Source organism: Anomaloglossus baeobatrachus, chromosome 8 (genome assembly GCF_048569485.1).
Source record: "Anomaloglossus baeobatrachus isolate aAnoBae1 chromosome 8, aAnoBae1.hap1, whole genome shotgun sequence".
In the NCBI taxonomy this organism is placed as follows: domain Eukaryota; kingdom Metazoa; phylum Chordata; class Amphibia; order Anura; family Aromobatidae; genus Anomaloglossus; species Anomaloglossus baeobatrachus.
Genome location: NC_134360.1, coordinates 707,625 through 727,744, shown reverse-complemented (window position 1 = coordinate 727,744; position 20,120 = coordinate 707,625). Strand labels below are relative to the sequence as shown.

The 20,120-nt window shown below is 45.8% G+C and overlaps 1 protein-coding gene across 1 annotated transcript in view; it reads right to left on the bottom strand.

Moving 5' to 3' along the window:
* Window positions 1-474: 474 nt before the first annotated feature.
* NUP210 (nucleoporin 210) overlaps window positions 475-20,120 on the bottom strand; it is a 315,482-nt gene continuing 295,836 nt past the window's right edge. Inside the window, exons 36-40 of the mRNA XM_075321239.1 lie at window positions 9,300-9,550; window positions 4,716-4,923; window positions 3,891-3,998; window positions 3,736-3,810; window positions 475-3,483 (exon numbers count right to left, since the gene is read on the bottom strand). Of these exons, the coding sequence (XP_075177354.1) occupies window positions 3,383-3,483; window positions 3,736-3,810; window positions 3,891-3,998; window positions 4,716-4,923; window positions 9,300-9,550 (743 nt within the window). The 3' untranslated portion in view covers window positions 475-3,382. The remainder of the gene's footprint in view (window positions 3,484-3,735; window positions 3,811-3,890; window positions 3,999-4,715; window positions 4,924-9,299; window positions 9,551-20,120) is intronic.

Genomic DNA, 20,120 nt, shown 5'->3' with positions numbered 1-20,120 from the left:
ATAAAATGCACCGACTCCGACTCCTAAAATATATAATAAATTGGGGACAGGAGTGCAATGCAGAATGTGCTGAATATTTTACTAAATAATAACATTTAGTATAATGCTTATATTTAAGTGAAACATTTATTGTAGTACAATGTGAACATCAGACATTGAATTGTTTTTATGATACAATAATCAAGATATTTGGATAGAACATAAAATACTTATTGGAATACAACTTTAGAACACAAACTAATAAATTGTAAATATGTAATATATATATACATATATATATATATATATACATACATACACACAGTGTATATACACACACAAGATATATATGTAATCTACTGTATATTACATAGTGTATTACATATTTACAATTTATTACAGTTTTTTGTGTTCTAAAGTTGTATTCCAATAAATATATTTTATGTTCTATCCAAATATCTTGATTATTGTATCATAAAAATTATTAAATGTCTGATGTTCACATACACATATTCATGTACTACAATAAATTTTTCACCTAACTATAAGCAATATATGTAGGAGTCGGAGTCGGAGTCGGAGCAAGAGAATTTGAGGAGTCGGAGTCGGAGTCGAAGGTTCGGCTTACCGACTCCACAGCCCTGGTTAGGATATTGTTTATACAGCAGGATTGTTATGTAAGACTAAAGGTGCATTTAGACACAATGATTTTGGCCCATCAACACCTTTATTTAGCACCTTTCGACTATATCCAAGACATTTGATGCTTGATAAATGATCTGATCATACAAGCCGGTGAATAATGGGGGCAGGACGATCACAAATACGATTGTTCTACACATTCAGTATCAGGTTATCAGCTGCACATCACTCATTTACATGGGTGATTATATCATTTATGGAAAATCATCAAACGAACTAGCGTTTTGCTTGTTTGTTGGCTAATCACTATCATGTATATACCAGTCGGGTAATTGGGATCAAGATTGATATTTCCCCTAGCTTAAACAGCCTGATGAAAGATGAACAAAATTTATTAGGTCACCAAGTTAATGCGGAGATCTGATGTAGGGACCGTAGACCCTGATTCCAGTGATGTGTCACTTACTAAGCTGTGTGTTGCTGTTACAGTAAAATCAGTGTTTTTTCAGTAATAAAATATAATATTTACTCATTTATATAGCACTATTAGTGCCACAGCGCTTTACATACATTGGCAACTCTGTCCCAATTGGGGATCACAATCTAAATTCCCTAGCAAGAGATTATCACTAAAGGATTATATGTCTCATGCCTCTTCGTGCAATCATGCTCTCACCAGTGATTGGCAACTTTCTGTAAATATACAGTGTCCATAGGAAGCTGCCAATCAGTGGTGAGAGCGAGGTTATACACAGGAAGCTGCCAATCAGTGGTGAGGGCGAGGTTATACACAGGAAGCTGCCAATCAGTGGTGAGGGTGGGGTTATACACAGGAAGCTGCCAATCAGTGGTGAGGGCGGGGTTATACACAGGAAACTGCCAATCAGTGGTGTGGGCGGGGTTATACACAGGAAGCTGCCAATTTCTGTTGTGAGTGGGATTATACACAGCTGAACATACAGAATCCTGCACCAGAGAAAACTGATTCTATCACAACTGCCGCACCCAGTGAACTAAGTGACACATTGCTGGAATTAGTGTCTCTGTCTCCACATCATGCTGTTGTCAAGTTACATAGCAAAAACAAGGGGATTGATTTGTTTTAAGAGTAGCATGTCTCTTACTAAATTTGGCACAACTTAGGCTATTTGTGCAGTTTACAGTAAAATGTAGGAGCCGACCTAGATTTTTGCAATAATCTATGCAAATTTCTGGAGTAAATTATGGTAAATCTGTCAGACTTGGTAGAACCCTCACAATAAGGCACCCCAGCTTTTTAATTTAGGATTGGGATCAAAATGCATAAACAAAAAAAGTAAGTTCCACAAAAGTTTTTCACCTTAAGGTAGAAACCTGGCTTTCACTGATAAATGTATACTGCAGTAAAATCGTAACAGAATCCTTGTGATTAAAATTCCAACAGAGAATCCATTGGGTTGTGCGACAGATACGGTGACCTGCGAGTTTACGTAAACTCCTGATATGTACCTGCAGGGAGAGATATTTAAGGTTAGGTTCACATTACACGGTGCTCGCTAGTGATCACTACGTCAGGGTTTTTGTTGGAATCTGAAGCCATCCTGTTTTTCGGGGATTCCAATAGAAACCCCACATAATGCTCAGCGGTGTGAGAACATAGCGTTACCTCTGGGTAAGAACGGCTCTTCTCTGAGAGTCTCCATAGTCATCACCATCAGTGGTGCTTCACAGCTTGGGTGTGAATTTTACTGCCTAACCCGACTCCCCTTGTGGTTGACATGGAAGATTTAATATGTAAAAGATCGGTATAAAAGGCACAAGAATTTTAACTGATGCCTTCCCTTCTTCCTATTCGCACTGTTGTGCAGAGGTAATGGCGGACTATTGCTATTATTTTTTATTTGGAAAACATTGATTTGCTGCTCACATTTGTCCAATTGTATAATAATTCTCTGCTAAGCCAAGCAAAGCAAACGGCAGGATAAAAAATAATGAAAACATCGGTACATGGAGGGAGCGGCAAGTCTGCTCAATACAGAAATGCTAAATGATCACGGGGATAGTGGTTTCGTGTCATCAGTAAAATGCCTCAAGCTCACACAGTACTCAGTATCCGAATGTGACACCTCATGCACGTTAACCCCTGAAAGACCATGCTTGGAGCTGGCAGTGCAGTCATATAGAGTAACGTGCACAGCATTCATTCACAGCTATGCATTTCCAATTGGTCAGGCTCACATTGCAAGGCTACAATTACTCATCAGTGCAAAATATTCCTGAGTTACACAGAAAGAACTGCGACGCACTACATATTAAAGTTCTACCTGAAGCGACAAAAGAGTGGTCAAAAAAGCCAAAATTACAAAAAGAGAAGAAAAAAAGCAATAAAAACAGTCCTTCAATCCAACTACTAACACTAAAGTAAAAAACACATAAAAACAAACATTCCAATCGGCTCTTCATAAAAGGAAACGTACCAAAAAGGTTAATAAGTATCATTACACCACAATAATGAAATCAGGTGGACAGCAATAAAATTGGCTGTCGATATCTATATATGAGAGGATTTTCTACTGGCTTTATGATGCCCTAACACACATGGATCTCAGCGAATGCAGCACAGAGGAATCCACAGGTATTAGGAAGAGTGTGCATAACTCCAATCATCAAACACAACAAAATAATAAAATGCAAAAAATGTCGACCTCATGCTGCACGACACATGCACTACAGAAGGCACCCAAATCTAACAGCTCGGCTCTTTGGTAAGTCTGAGGTTTGTTTAGTTGGAAGCATAGTCTTGACTCCACAGCGGCCTTGGGTGGGAGTTGTTGTGAGGCCAGTTTGGACTGTGATGATTCCCTGGTGGTGTTGAATGAAAATCTAGAAAGACAATGAAGACAAAGCTTTTATAAAGTTTTCTCCATTTATTATTGAAATAGTATCTACGGTTAGGATCTTTGCACATGCATGGATGCAAAAGCATGGCCTTTACTTTTCCTGCATTAGGAAGAATACGAGACGTAAACCCAGAGAACACCCCTCCGAAAAACTTAAAACAAGAGACATTTGTTGTAATAGTAAAACTAACTTCACTTTTTTAGTAAAGGGCAATGCACTGGTATTAATACTTACTATTCGTTGGTGCAGACGGAGGAGGGGAGCGTGGGATAAACGCTGGGTGATTAACAGTCTCTTTTGGTGAAAGCACTGAAAAAAGGAAAAGAAATATTACAGAACTGTGAAATTAGGAGACTGAACTATACTTGTATAATTGTGTTTGTACTTACCGAGAATAGCAATGGCCGCGCCGGCTAAGAGAGCAAACAAGGTGAAGAAGAACACCGGATAAGAGTCCAAAAAGGTCATGTAAAAGCCGTGCTCCCCGGTATAAGGCACTGCAGGAGAGGAACACAGCGTAGTATAAGATGCGGTGCAAGACAAGTCGATAATTTGGCTTAGGTTTGTCACTGCAAACTAACATATATGGTGCTGTTTATAAGGCAATAAAAGCCTGCAATGCTTATCGTGGTGGTCATAATAGAGATCTTTATCTTACGCGCCTAACCAGTTTTTTATTTGCTTTATTATAAAATTCCCTACCATTCTCCCCATTCTGCTATTCCATCTAGCGGTTCTGATTTTTTTTTGCTTTCTCTCCTGTGACATTTAATTGGAGGTAAATCTTAAATGGGACATTTAACTGAGGAGGATCTTGCAGTTACTTTCCCGCAGCCTCTGAAACAGGAGGTCATCATGAGGACGTCCCAAATCAACCACGGTGATATGATGGAGGGAAGAAGTGATGGCAATTGTGTCCCCACTGTGCTCCATCTTCAGTCCCTACCGTCACATAGCTTCAGTCCCCGCCACCTCATTCACTAAAACAAGACGTCATCATGGTGAGGGGCAGAAGCGGGGTGATAGCAGTGCCACCCCCTGATGACAGAAGCTGTGCTGAGCCTTTTCTGACACTCAACCTTCTTCTATCATCGCCCCTTGAAGTCTCATTTCAGTGAAAGAGCGGGTGGGGACCGAAACTGCAGGTGGTCATGAAAAGCGCTGCGGGCATCTCTCTCTGCCTCCAAGATGGTAAAAGCTACACACATACATACCATTAAGTGGGCCTGTTGCTGCCATAAGTCTGATGGGAACATCTATGGTTTGCTCTGACATGTAACTGGACACAGAAAGTGATGTGGATGATGATCCCCGATTTAAAGCCTGCACATCAGTAATGCCAACTTCATATGTTACAAAGCTGGGCACTCCAGAGGACCTTTCTTTCTGATACACAGTCACCACCGGAGATCCAACCTTCACCTGTCGGAAAAGATCACAGAAGCTTAGACAGATTATATTCTGTAGAATGTGAAACTGTAATAGGGGGAAGAGAGCGAAGCATTTCAGGTTGTCCGCTCATCACACATGTAACAATAACATCTGGCCACTAGGTGTCAGTAACAGTCTCTTTTGGTCTGAATTTAATAAGTGTTGAAAAACAAAGTTTGAATAATTTTATATAAACCGTGATGTATTTAACAGAAGAATTGTGCAGTGAAAATGTAACTTTGTTGCGGGATTGGTAAAATACTTTTAATACATCATCGCTCTGTCACTTAAGCTGATGTAAGGAGTGGTCTGTTGCTACGGAGACGGAGCTGGCACTGGATGTGCGTCGTGTGAGCTCCTGGGAGAGACAGAAAGAAAAGGAAGGATCTGAAGTAGCGATCCTAATCCATTGTATACTGCAGCAAATCGGTGCTCCTGTGAACAGTGACACCTGGAACAGTCAACCTCTGCCCCCGTTCAGTGGCAAGAGCGGAGAGGCCCAGCATCTGGTTAGCAGCAGAAGGCGGCGGCCATCTTGTGAGGAGTGATGCAGCGCCTGTAGAGGGCAAAGTACCCTGTGTTACAACCCAGGATGAGGTACCTTGTTCTCATCCACCTGGACTGAAGGCTATTTGACCGATCCAGCGAGCTAGTTATGGGTAGATAGGTAATTGGACTAATTATTATTATTTATTATTAGAATAACTTCTTTAATGGATGTGTGTCAGCAAAGACTGAACAGCCCGTGGTGAAGATGTCAAGGCCTCAACTATCCGGATTGGATCATCTACAGAGATGGCTGATTAACAAAGTGGGAACAGACAGGCTCCTGTGATTGGGAATGAAGTATGGTTGTTCTGATGTTATAGTTGTTATGAGAATTTGATGTATATTTGCCCTCGCTGCGCACCTGAGAAAGGCAACACCGGGATCCCGGAGGGTTAATTGGTTGGGGTAGAATTAACATTGTGAACCAGGAGAAAGGACATATATCACGGCTTCCCTGTAGAAACTAGCCCTGTTTAGGTCCGGTCACATTTAGGGGAGGGAGCGGCATTGTTGGCCCAAGGGAAGACCCCCTGTCACTGGGACCAGAGATATGTGGGAAATGTCATGGAAGGGAAAGACATAGATTTCTCCTTGTATATACGCTGCTGGGGTTAGGGTTATTGTTTACTCCATTTATGTTAAGTTACTTATTTTTTCCTCCCCATAAAAACAGGGGCGAGTTATTTTTAATAAATCTTGTTATTATTGTACCGGCTTGAAGGCTCGGCCTTTGCTGTCAGTGACACCACTGTACTGAAACGGATCCGGGTCCCCACAGTTATAGGGGACCGTTACACAGTGATATCCACTTTACAAAACCAACATTTTAAAATGTACATGATAAAGTCCAGTTTCCTAGGTTAATAATAACACGTTATCTATAAGAATCGGATACTACACAGATTAACTGTATGGGATCTAAGTCTGCACACCCATAGACTTGAATAGGAGCGTCAAATCTGACAATTGGATTGCATGCATGCTGCAATCTTTTTACATGAAAAATTGTTTAAAAGAACTGAAGTCCTCAGTGGTTGATACCTTTTAACGGTAACTGAAAAGATGGTAATAATAGCAGCTCCAGACTACTCAGGTCTCTTCATCAGGCATGGTAAGAGACCTGAGTAGTCTCGAAAGCTTGCTATTATTACCATCTTTTCAGTTAGCCATTAAAAAGATATCAACCACTAAGGACTTCAGTTCTTTTAAACAATTTTTTATCTCTACTGGCTAACACGGTACAAAGATATATATTTTATCTTTTTACATGGACAGTTAATCCATGTGAAAAAATGGTCATCTGAACAGCACTATTGGATCCCATCAGTGGCTGTCCGATTTTCTGAGCCAGCAGACGGCAGTATTATATGATCAACTGAACAAGCTCTAGTGCGCAGTTCCCTCTGGACTAGCTGCTTTCATGTCTTCTAAAAACATTGCATACAGCGGGATTCCTGCTCTTCTTTCCCTGCGAAGCACACAATGTATGGCGACATACAGCACTACTAAGCTGTGTGGCTGCGAATCCTGCACTGAATAGAGGGTCTTGAAGCTGCGGACCCCTGTCTGTCGCTAAGGTGAATACTTCTCACTCCTCCACAATCCATAGTGATTAATAGGAGGGGTGTAACACTTCACTGAGCTGTGCTGGCAGTTCATCCTGCACAATCCATAGCGATTAATAGGAGGGATGTAACACTTCACTGAGCTGTGCTGGCAGTTCATCCTCCACAATCCATAGTGATTAATAGGAGGGGTGTAACACTTCACTGAGCTGTGCTGGCAGTTCATCCTCCACAATCCATAGTGATTAATAGGAGGGGTGTAACACTTCACTGAGCTGTGCTGGCACTTCATCCTCCACAATCCATAGTGATTAATAGGAGGGATGTAACACTTCACTGAGCTGTGCTAGCACGTCATCCTCCACAATCCATAGTGATTAATAGGAGGGGTGTAACACTTCACTGAGCTGTGCTGGCACTTCATCCTCCACAATCCATAGTGATTAATAGGAGGGATGTAACACTTCACTGAGCTGTGCTGGCAGTTCATCCTGCACAATCCATAGTGATTAATAGGAGGGGTGTAACACTTCACTGAGCTGTGCTGGCAGGTCATCCTCCACAATCCATAGCGATTAATAGGAGGGATGTAACACTTCACTGAGCTGTGCTGGCAGTTCATCCTCCACAATCCATAGGGATTAATAGGAGGGGTGTAACACTTCACTGAGCTGTGCTGGCAGTTCATCCTCCACAATCCATAGTGATTAATAGGAGGGATGTAACACTTCACTGAGCTGTGCTGGCAGTTCATCCTGCACAATCCATAGTGATTAATAGGAGGGGTGTAACACTTCACTGAGCTGTGCTGGCAGTTCATCCTGCACAATCCATAGGGATTAATAGGAGGGGTGTAACACTTCACTGAGCTGTGCTGGCAGTTCATCCTCCACAATCCATAGCGATTAATAGGAGGGGTGTAACACTTCACTGAGCTGTGCTGGCAGTTCATCCTCCACAATGCATAGCGATTAATAGGAGGGGTGTAACACTTCACTGAGCTGTGCTGGCAGTTCATCCTGCACAATCCATAGTGATTAATAGGAGGGGTGTAACACTTCACTGAGCTGTGCTGGCAGTTCATCCTGCACAATCCATAGGGATTAATAGGAGGGGTGTAACACTTCACTGAGCTGTGCTGGCAGTTCATCCTCCACAATCCATAGCGATTAATAGGAGGGGTGTAACACTTCACTGAGCTGTGCTGGCAGTTCATCCTCCACAATCCATAGTGATTAATAGGAGGGGTGTAACACTTCACTGAGCTGTGCTGGCAGTTCATCCTCCACAATCCATAGCGATTAATAGGAGGGGTGTAACACTTCACTGAGCTGTGCTGGCAGTTCATCCTCCGCAATCCATAGCGATTAATAGGAGGGGTGTAACACTTCACTGAGCTGTGCTGGCAGTTCATCCTGCACAATCCATAGTGATTAATAGGAGGGATGTAACACTTCACTGAGCTGTGCTGGCACTTCATCTTGGTGTGACCAAGATAGATCAGAGATTGGTTTTTCGCCAGAGTGGATGTCGAGTTCAGGAGGCACCAGAAGTGGCGGCTCATAAGTGGAGAAAGATAAATCTTTATCTGATGAGATATAATACAAAATGTGTTAATTAACTGATTTATGCAAAGTTTGTTGAGATGCCAGTGACCATCTAAGGCCAGACAGGGATCTCCCCCCCCCATTACTGGGACCTCACCATTAGCTCTTGCAGACTTATACTATTCCATGTATTACAATATCGACCACTCCCTTTAATGGTCTCAATACCCCTGGAGCAGTGGTTTCAAAACAAATGCAAGAATGGTCGCAGCTTGTCTCATGAAAACAAGCGCTTTTCAGATTAAAGCCAGCCCTGCGTTTAGTAGATCGTCCAGCCTCAGAAACCCCCAGCAGTCGTTTGTCATCTAACGAGAAACCGCAGCGATCAAGCAAGACCAGGGCCAGCTTCAATGTAAAAGGGCTTCATGAGACAATCCCTTTCATTGACTGCCATACATAGTAACTGCATACATATCGAGACGGGAAAAGTGATTTTCCTGTGGAATAAGTCAGCAGCCTATTGTAAAAGGAAATATTACCGCAAAATAAAGTGCAACCTTTTAAGGACTCTGAGGGGGCCGAGGTAAGACTTTTAGGATTGAGTCTGATGTTCCTATTATCACCGGGCATCGATAAACCAAGAACAAATAGGTGGATTCCAACTTCACTGCGACCTGTGAAGGATGATCAGTATTAGAGCGCTCACCTCCAGATTGTTCAGAATCTCAGCTGCTCCAAATATCTTAATGTCGGCCGTTGTGTAATGATTACTTAGAACAATTTCCTTCTGATTAGCATAAAAGCCGGGATACACGGACGCGAGCGCGCTGATCTGCTCCCGGTAGACGTGATTCCCAAGTATGCTTGCGGTTACAGTCAGAGACATGTCCCCCATGCTGAGATGCTTTAGCTGGCTCTCGGAAAGCTGCTGTCTTGTGAGGGAACAGGTGTAGTGACCTAGATATTGTAGAGATAAGATCATGTTCAGCTGGGATGAGGCCGTTATGACAGCAAAGAATTAGAAATATGTCTCAAGATAAGTGGCAGACACAAGGCACAGCATTGACAACAGTAGCTTAATAACCTGTTCACAATGTATTAACCCCTTCAGTCCCGGGGCACTTTCCGTTTTTGCGTTTTTGCTCCCCTTCTTCCGAGAGCCGTAACTTTTTTATTTTTCCGTCAACCTTGCCATATGAGGGCTTGTTTTTTGTGGGACAAGTTGTACTTTTAAATTGAACCATAAGTTTTACCATATAGTGTACTGGAAAACAGCAAAAAAATTCCAAGTGTGGAAAAACTGCAAAAAAAGTGTGATGGCACAATAGTTTTTGGGATGTTTTATTCACGGTATTCACTATATGGTAAAACTGATGTGTGGGTATGATGCCTGAGGTCGGTGCGAGTTTGTAGACACCAAACATGTATAGGTTTACTTGTATCTAAGGGGTTAAAAAAAATTCACAAGCTTGTCCAATAAACGTGGTGCACGTTTTGCGCCATTTTCTGAAACACGTAGCGTTCTCATTTTTCTGGATCTATGGCTCAGTGATGGCTTATTTTTTGCGTCTCAAGCTGTCGTTTCTAATGGTACCATTTTTGCGCAGATGCTACGTTTTGATCGCCTGTTATTGCATTTTGCGTAAAACTTGCGGCGACCAAAAAACGTAATTTTGGTGTTTTGAATTTTTTTGCCACTACGCCGTTTACCAATCAGATTAATTGATTTTATATTTTGATAGATCGGGCATTTCTGAACACGGCGATACCAAAGATGTGTATATTTATTCATTTTTTAACCCTTTAATTTTCAATGGGGGGAAAGGGGGGGGTGATTTGAACTTTTTTTTTTTTTTAAAACTTTTTTTTAATTTTTTTTTTTATTTTACTAGTCCCCCTAGGGGGCTATAGCAATCAGCAATCCGATCGCTCTTATCTATCTGCTGATCACAGCTATACAGCTCTAAACAGCAGATTTAGTCACTTCCTGTTTCTCTCTGCTCTCAGCCGAGGGAAAACGAAAGTGAAACTTCATAGCTTCAGGCGTCATCACATGACCCTGTGCTGCGATGGCAACCACCGAAAGTCACGTGATCACGCACGTGACTTCCAGTGGGGGCAGCGGCAAGTAAAAATCATGACCGCGCACATATAGATCTCGCTGCCAGACTTTGTTAAATGTTGCGAGTGGAAGCGATTCCACTCGCAAAATGCAGGCACACATGTCAGCTGTTGAAAACAGCTGATGTGTGCTGACCGTCTGCCCGCGGCAGGGGGCGGGGCTTAACGGGACACGCTCCATGACGGATATATCCGTCCATGGTCGTGAAGGGGTTAAACAAAAATGGCAAATTAAAATAGAGAAATTGGAAAAACTGAAATCCTGTTTAAATATAACTAGGACCTCACAGTAAAAGTGAGGAAAAAAAGAAATGTTGCAGACATTCATACACCTGACTCAATATAAAGGTGCAATTCAAGTAATAATTATTTCAAATAAAAAACAACAAAACTGAATACAGTGGAACCTTGGATTAAGAGTAACTTGGTGAGAGCGTTTTGCAAGACAAGCAAAGCTTTTTAAAAATGTGTAACTTGGTTTAAGAGCAATGATTTGCAATAAGAGCAAATACTCACTGCACACACTTGCGGTTCTGTCATTAGACCCACTCTGAGCCACTCTGTGTAGACCTACTGGAGGTAACTTTCTGCACATATGTATTGTATATAGTATACCATTGTACAGTATATACTATATAGCAGTGATGGCGAACCTATGGCACGCGTGGCAGCGTGGGGGGAACGCACATGGCAGCGTGGGGTGGGGGGGCGAACGCACATGGCAGCGTGGGGTGGGGGGGAACGCACATGGCAGCGTGGGGTGGGGGGGGAACGCACTTGGCAGCATGGGGTGGGGGAGGGGGAACACCTGCCAGCTTGGGGTGGGGGAGGGGGAACGCACATGCCAGCATGGGGTGGGGGAGGGGGAACGCACATGCCAGCATGGGGTGGGGACATGCATGCCAGGATGGGGGAAACATGCATGCCAGGATGGGGAAAACATGCATGCCAGGATGGAGGAAACATGCATGCCAGGATGGGGGAAACATGCATGCCAGGATGGGGAAACATGCATGCCAGGATGGGGAAAACATGCATGCCAGGATGGGGAAAACATGCATGCCAGGATGGAGGAAACATGCATGCCAGGATGGGGAAAACATGCATGCCAGGATGGGGAAAACATGCATGCCAGGATGGAGGAAACATGCATGCCAGGATGGAGGAAACATGCATGCCAGGATGGAGGAAACATACATGCTAGGATGGGGAAAACATGCATGCCAGGATGGAGGAAACATGCATGCCAGGATGGGGAAAACATGCATGCCAGGATGGAGGAAACATGCATGCCAGGATGGAGGAAACATGCATGCCAGGATGGAGGAAACATACATGCCAGGATGGAGGAAACATACATGCCAGGATGGAGGAAACATACATGCCAGGATGGAGGAAACATACATGCCAGGATGGAGGAAACATACATGCCAGGATGGAGGAAACATACATGCCAGGATGGAGGAAACATACATGCCAGGATGGAGGAAACATGCATGCCAGGATGGAGGAAACATGCATGCCAGGATGGAGGAAACATGCATGCCAGGATGGAGGAAACATGCATGCCAGGATGGAGGAAACATACATGCCAGGATGGAGGAAACATACATGCCAGGATGGAGGAAACATACATGCCAGGATGGAGGAAACATACATGCCAGGATGGAGGAAAGATGCATGGCAGGATGGAGGAAACATGCATGCCAGGATGGGGAAAACATGCCACGATAGGGTACATTTACCAGGAAGGGGTTCATTTACCTGGATGGGGGAAAATTAACCAGGATTGGGAACATTTACCAGGATGGAGGACATTTACCAGGAATGGGGTACTTACCATGATGGGTGAACATTTACAAGGATGGGCAATATGTCAGGATGGGGTACATTTACCAGCATGGGGGGGAACATTTACCAGGATGGGGCCGTGATGGGGACAAATATACCAGAATGTAGGAAATATATATCAGGATGGGGGACACGTTTACCAGGAAGTGGCCGAGGAAGGGGGACAGAACTACACAATGAAGGGGGAGGGGAGCAACTCGTACGTCTTTATGGGATTTCAAGATGTTCAGACTTTGAAATGTAGATGTGGGTTACAGGGTGACCTCTGATTGCATTCCAGGCTAAAATCTCTGTCTAATATGCTGCCATTTTTTCCAGAAAGATCAATCCAACTGCTGTGTCTGGAAAGGGCAGGGGCTCATCTTCAATGTGTGTTAAGCATGTATGAGCATGGTGCCCCCTGCTGAAGAGAAGACGGCAAAGGTAAGGTTACAATTAATTATTTACATAATAGGATTGGTTGGCACTTCGGAAAAAAAATTGGGTTTAGGGCTACAGTTTGGGCACTCAGCCTGTAAAAGGTTCGCCATGACTGCTATATAGCATGTTATCAATTTGCATTTGTGGATACAGTATTGTACTTTCTTTCTGCTGACCAGTACAGCCCATTGCTTGTACTGTAGTTAATTGCCTGTGCAGTATTCTTACCACATATTTGGCTTAGTTCTGCCCTTATTTTGGGGATAATAGATTTTGTGTCTATTTTTTGTGTACTGTATTAGAATAAAGGTTGTCATATTTATACATCATTTTTTCTCTCTGTAGTCCACCTCCCGCACACCAACAATTCTATTGTAAGCTAACGAGCAGTTTAGTTTTATATGTGCTTTACTGTACAGTATTTTGTATCAGTGTACTGTAATAATTGTATATGAATACAGTACATTATTTTGTATTACTGTATTAAGTTTGTATAAATACAGTAAATATTTTTGGGTTGTGGAACGAATTGCCTGCGTTTCAATTATTTCCTATGGGAAAATTTGCTTTGATATAAGAGTAACTTGGTTTAAGAGCTCACTCCCGGAACCAATTATGCTCGTAATCCAAGGTTCCACTGTATAAATAAAATGAAAAAATGTATGATGAAAAGCAAGCTGTGATAATTCAAAATAAAGTCACGCCAAGTGGTAATCAGTAAACAAACGTGATTATACTAAGGAGCACCGGAGGATTATTTCTGTAGTGCACTGAGCACTATTACTAAGATTTATGGAATATTCTGCAGATCACCTCCATTATCTGGCATAAAAGGATGTGTTAGATTTGGTAAAAATAACTAATTGACAACAGATAATCTGCTATAACCCAACTACCGATTGACTTCTTTTTACCTCTACAGAAAATTATCAGTAATGTTCCTAATGTAAAGTGAGGAAAATAAGTATTTCATCCTCTGCCGATTTTGCAGTTTTCCCACCTACAGAGGATGGAGAGGTTTGTAATATTTATCATAGGGAACATCAACTGTGACAGACAGAATCCCTCCCAAAAATCCACAAAACCATATTGTATGATTTTTAAATAATTAAATTTGCATTTTATTGCATGAAATAAGTATTTGATCACCGACCAACCAGCAGGAATTCTGTCTCACAGACCTGGTATTTTTTCTGTAAGGCTACTTTCACACATCAGTTTTTTTCCATCAGGCACAATCCGGAAAAAAACGGATAAAATTGATCCGGCGCCGGATCCGTTTTATCCCCATTGATTTGTATTAGCGCCGGATTGTGCCTGATGGCCTTGCGTTGCATCTGGTTTTTGCCGGATCCGTCATAATTGCCTAAAGCAGCGGCCGGAGGCAACATATCTTGTAACGTTTTTTTTTGTCCGGCAAAAAAAACGCATCGTGCCGGATCCGGCGTGTTTTACAATGGAAGCCTATGGACGCCGGATCCGGCATAATGCGGCAAAAAAAGAATTTTGTTTACTTACCGTAAATTCTTTTTCTTATAGTTCCGACATGGGAGACCCAGACCATGGGTGTATAGCTTCTGCCTCCGGAGGACACACAAAGTACTACACTCAAACGTGTAGCTCCTCCCTCCGGGCTATATACACCCCCTGGATGACAATCTAACCAGTTCAGTGCAAAAGCTGAAGGAGGACATCCACCCATAAGTAGAGATAGAGTAAAACTCGGAAAAACCGGAACCTCTGTCTACAACAACAGCCGGTGATAACACACGGAACAAGAACTGCCAACAGGCAACAGGGAGGGTGCTGGGTCTCCCATGTCGGAACTATAAGAAAAAGAATTTACGGTAAGTAAACAAAATTCTCTTTTTCTTCATCGTTCCTTATGGGAGAGACCCAGACCATGGGACGTCTCAAAGCAGTCCATGGGTGGGAAATAAACCAAACTGAGAAGTAGGCAAAACCTAACTTCACAAATGGGCGACAGCCGCCTGAAGGATGCGTCTGCCCAAGCTCGCATCTGCCGAAGCATGAGCATGCACTTGGTAGTGCTTCGAAAAGGTGTGCAGACTAGACCAAGTGGCAGCCTGACAAACCTGCTGAGCCGTAACCTGGTGCCTGAAAGCCCAGGAGGCACCGACAGCTCTGGTCGAGTGCGCCTTAATCCCTGGCGGTGGGGGCACCTGAGAACACTGGTAGGCATCGGAGATGGCCGACCTAATCCAACGAGCTAGGGTCGGTTTAGAAGCCGAGAGACCGTTGCGCTGACCCGTGGTTAGCACAAAAAGTGAGGTGCACCGCCTAAAAGCGGCGGTGCGTGACACATAGATTCGGAGCGCCCACACCAAATCCAAGGTATGCAACGCCTTCTCAAAGCGATGCACAGGGGCCGGACAAAGGGAAGGCAACGAAATGTCCTGGTTAAGGTGGAAAGAAGACACCACCTTAGGGAGAAAATCCGGAGTCGGACGGAGAACCACCTTGTCTTGGTGAAACACTAAAAAAGGTGACTCCGAAGAGAGCGCAGCCAAATCAGAGACTCTCCTGAGAGAAGTTATGGCTACTAGAAAAACCACTTTCTGTGAAAGTCTAAACAAAGGAACCTCCCTAAGAGGCTCAAAGGGGGGTTTCTGTAAGGCCGTGAGGACCAGATTAAGATCCCAGGGATCCAAAGGCCGCCGGTAAGGAGGAATGATGTGAGATGCGCCCTGCATGAAGGTGCGCACCTGAGCCAGTCGGGCGATACGCCGCTGGAATAATACCGACAGAGCCGACACCTGTCCCTTGAGGGAATTGAGGGACAGTCCTAGCTGCAGACCGGACTGTAGAAAGGACAGGATGGTCGGCAAGGAGAACGGCCAAGGAGCATGGTCGGAAGAGCGACACCAGGACAGGAAAATCTTTCAAGTCCTGTGGTAAATCTTGGCCGAGGAAGACTTCCGAGCCTGAGTCATAGTGGAGATGACCTCAGAAGGAATGCCTGAAGCCGTCAGGATCCAGGACTCAAGAGCCACGCCGTCAATCTGAGAGCCGCAGAATTCTGGCGGAAAAACGGACCTTGAGAGAGAAGGTCTGGGCGGTCCGGGAGATGCCACGGCATTTCTACGGACAGACGGAGCAGGTCTGGGTACCAAGCTCGCCTGGGCCAGTCTGGAGCGATGATTATGACCCGACGGCCCTCCATTCTGATCTTGCGCAGAACCCTGGGCAAGAGCGCTAGAGGGGGAAACACATAGGCCAGACGGAACTGGGACCAATCTTGAACCAGCGCGTCCGCTGCGAAGGCCTGAGGATCGTTGGAGCGAGCCACGTAAACCGGAACCTTGTTGTTGTGCCGGGATGCCATTAGATCCACTTCCGGAGTGCCCCACTTGCGGCAGATTGACCTGAACACTGCCGGATGCAGGGCCCACTCGCCGCTGTCCACGGTTTGACGGCTGAGATAATCGGCCTCCCAGTTTTCTACGCCTGGGATGTGGACTGCGGATATGGTGGACTTGGAGTCCTCCGTCCACTGAAGGATTCGTTGAACCTCCAACATCGCCAGGCGGCTGCGAGTCCCGCCCTGGTGATTGATGTAGGCAACCGCTGTCGCGTTGTCCGACTGGACTCGAATGTGCTTGCCCGCCAACAGGTGGTGAAAGGCTACGAGAGCTAGAAGAACAGCCCTGATTTCCAGCACATTGATCGAGAGGGCTGATTCGGACGGAGTCCAAGTGCCCTGTGCTCGGTGGTGGAGAAATACTGCTCCCCAGCCGGAGAGGCTGGCATCCGTGGTGAGGATCACCCAGGACGGAGTCAGGAAGGAGCGTCCCTGTGACAGAGAGAGGGGCCGAAGCCACCACTGAAGAGAGCTCCTGGTCTGCGGCGACAGAGCCACCAGCCTGTGCAAGGAAGAGGTCCGCTTGTCCCAACAGCGGAGAATGTCCAGCTGCAGGGGACGCAGATGGAACTGGGCAAAGGGAACCGCTTCCATTGACGCCACCATCTGACCCAGCACCTGCATGAGGTGCCTGATGGAATGACGGCGGGGCTTCAACAGAGAGCGCACCGCCAGATGAAGGGACTGCTGTTTGACTAAGGGCAGCTTCACAAGTGCCGGCAGAGTCTCGAATTGCATCCCTAGGTACGTAAGTTCCTGGGTCGGGGTCAAAGTGGACTTGGGCAGATTGACAAGCCACCCAAATTGAACAAGCGTGGCGAGAGTGAGCGAGACGCTCCGCTGGCAGTCTGCACTGGATGAGGCCTTGACTAGAAGGTCGTCCAGGTAGGGGATTACTGCCAACCCCTGGAGATGCAGGACCGCAACCACTGCTGCCATGACCTTGGTGAAAACACGAGGGGCCATGGCTAACCCGAAGGGGAGAGCCACGAATTGGAAATGTTCCTCTCCGACTGCAAAGCGTAGCCAACGTTGGTGGGAAACCGCAATAGGCACATGCAGATAGGCATCCCTGATGTCGATGGATGCTAGAAAATCTCCTTGGGTCATTGAGGCAATGACCGATCTCAGAGATTCCATGCGAAAGCGCCGCACCTGAACATGCTTGTTGAGAAGCTTGAGATCCAGGATGGGCCGGAAGGAACCGTCCTTCTTGGGGACTAGGAAGAGGTTTGAGTAGAAACCTCTGAGCAGTTCCCGGGCGGGAACCGGAACAATTACACCGTTGGCCTGCAAGGGTGCCACGGCCTGCGTGAAGGCGGTGGCTTTGGAGCAGGGTGGAATGGACAGAAAAAATCTGTTTGGCGGGCTGGAAGAAAATTCTATCCTGTAGCCGTGGGAGATGATATCCCGCACCCACTGATCGGAGACGTGCTGAAACCACACGTCGCCAAAGTGGGAGAGCCTGCCACCGACCAAGGACGTTGCTGGCGCAGCCAGATAGTCAAGAGGAGGCTGCCTTAGTGGCAGCGGCTCCTCCGTTCTTCTGAGGACGCGGCTTCGCGCGCCAGTTGGGTTTACGATCCTTGGCTGAGGTAGTGGACGAAGCTGAGGGCTTAGAGGATGACCAGTTAGAGGAACGAAACCTCGACTGGTTCCTGCCCTGGACAGGTTTCCTGGTTTTAGTTTGTGGCAAGGAAGTACTCTTCCCGCCAGTAGCTTCCTTAATAATTTCATCCAGTTGTTCACAGAACAGCCAGGACCCAGCAAAGGGGAGCCCAGCAAGGTACTTCTTAGAAGAAGCGTCTGCTTTCCACTCTCGAACCCACAAAATCCTGCGGATCGCGAGAGAATTAGCGGAAGCCACCGCCGTGCGGTGAGAAGCCTCCAGAATGGCAGACATCGCGTAGGATGAAAAAGCCGAAGCCTGGGAAGTTAAGGCAACCATCTCGGGTATAGAGTCCCTGGCGAGGGAATGTATATCTGCCAGAGAGGCAGAGACTGCCTTAAGAGCCCACACTGCTGCAAAAGACGGGGAGAACGAGGCTCCTGCCGTCTCATATACAGATTTGGCCAGAAGGTCAACCTGGCGGTCAGTGGGATCCTTAAGAGAGGTGCCATCGGCCACAGATACGACTGTCCGGGCTGAGATTCTAGACACCGGAGGGTCTACCTTTGGGGACTGAGCCCACTCCTTAACCACCTCTGGTGGAAAGGGAAAACTGTCATCAGAACTACGCTTTGGGAAGCGTTTGTCAGGACAGGCCCTGGGCTTGGTAACAGTGGCCTGAAAACTGGAGTGGTTAAAAAACGTACTCCTAGCTATCTTAGGAGAGGTAAACTGGTGTATTTCTACCAGAGAGGCTTGTTCCTCTGACACTGGGGGATTGAGGTTCAGTACGGAGTTAATGGATGTAATCAAGTCACTAACATCCGCATCACCCTCAGATAAGTCAATGGGGTACATAGAGGTAGCGTCTGAGCCCACAGTAAAAGTATCCTCCTCGCCCTGCAATTCAGCTTGTGAATCAGAGCCGTGGGATGAGGAAGGAGAAGGGTCCCTGCGTCTCCGTTTAGGAGGACGGGGTCCTAAAACATGCTCTGAGAGCTCTGCAGAGCTCGGAGCAGCAGAGGCGCCCTGAGAAGGGGGCTGATGCATGGTCAGCAGAGTCCGGGACAGCTGCTCCATGGAGTCGGCAAAAGACTGGGAAATGGCTCTGGAAAAAGATGCTACCCAAGCCGGGGGTTCAGCCACCGGGGCCGGAGCAGCCGGAGGGACCCCTGAAGAGGCTCCAGGCTGAGGCACCACCATGTTAGAGCAGGCATCACAATGTGGATATGTGCTCGGTTCTGGCAGAATCAGCTTACATGCAGTGCATATAGCGTACAGCTTAGCAGACTTGCTCCTAGTGACAGACATGCTGCTGAGGTGGAGACTGCAGTAAAGAATACACTCCTGTAGAATGACCCCCTGAGAGTGTATAATAAAGCCCACAACCAGAGGTTGTGGCTTACCAGACCGTGTGTGTGTGACGGGGCGTACATCAGAGCAAAGAGAGACAACAGGCCGAGGATGATCCAACAGGTTTACTAACAGGAATACAGGAATAGCACACGACAAGTCCAAATAAAACAGATTCGGGGGCACCTCCCGATAATCCAAAGTGCCAGATCACAACGTAATAGTCCTTTTCAGAGTCCCAGAAATCCCACACAATCCACTGGACGGCGAGGTCTGTCCGCAGATTCAGATCTCGCTCCCTTCCTCTTCAAAAACTCAACTCCCAACTGCATTTAGGAACAGGAGTGAATTGTTTGAGCTCGTGGGCCCGCCCCTCAAGGGTAGGGGTCTATGCAATGGTTGGGCCCACTAGAAGATTCTAGAAGGTTGGCTCCGAGATGTCTACAGGTTTGTGTAGTTGGCGTTATCCACTGCTTACGAAACAATGAGAAGTTCCCCTGGCTGTGTGGACAAGAGATAATTGCATTATGGGCCCAGAGACACAGGAGATGGGGGGAAGGTATGGTTACTTACATCCCAAGACATTTCAAAGTGTTCAGTAAGTACAACCAAAGGAAAGTGACATCACATCCTGACATAGTATTACAGCAAATACAGTGAGAAGGTAAAATACATCATGACAATTCCTTCCCCTCCCAACTTGTGTACGTACTAGGGACCTCTACAGGTCGCTGGTTAAGTACACGCAGGCATGGCTGACAGGACTCAAGGCTCCTCTTGCCTGGACAGTC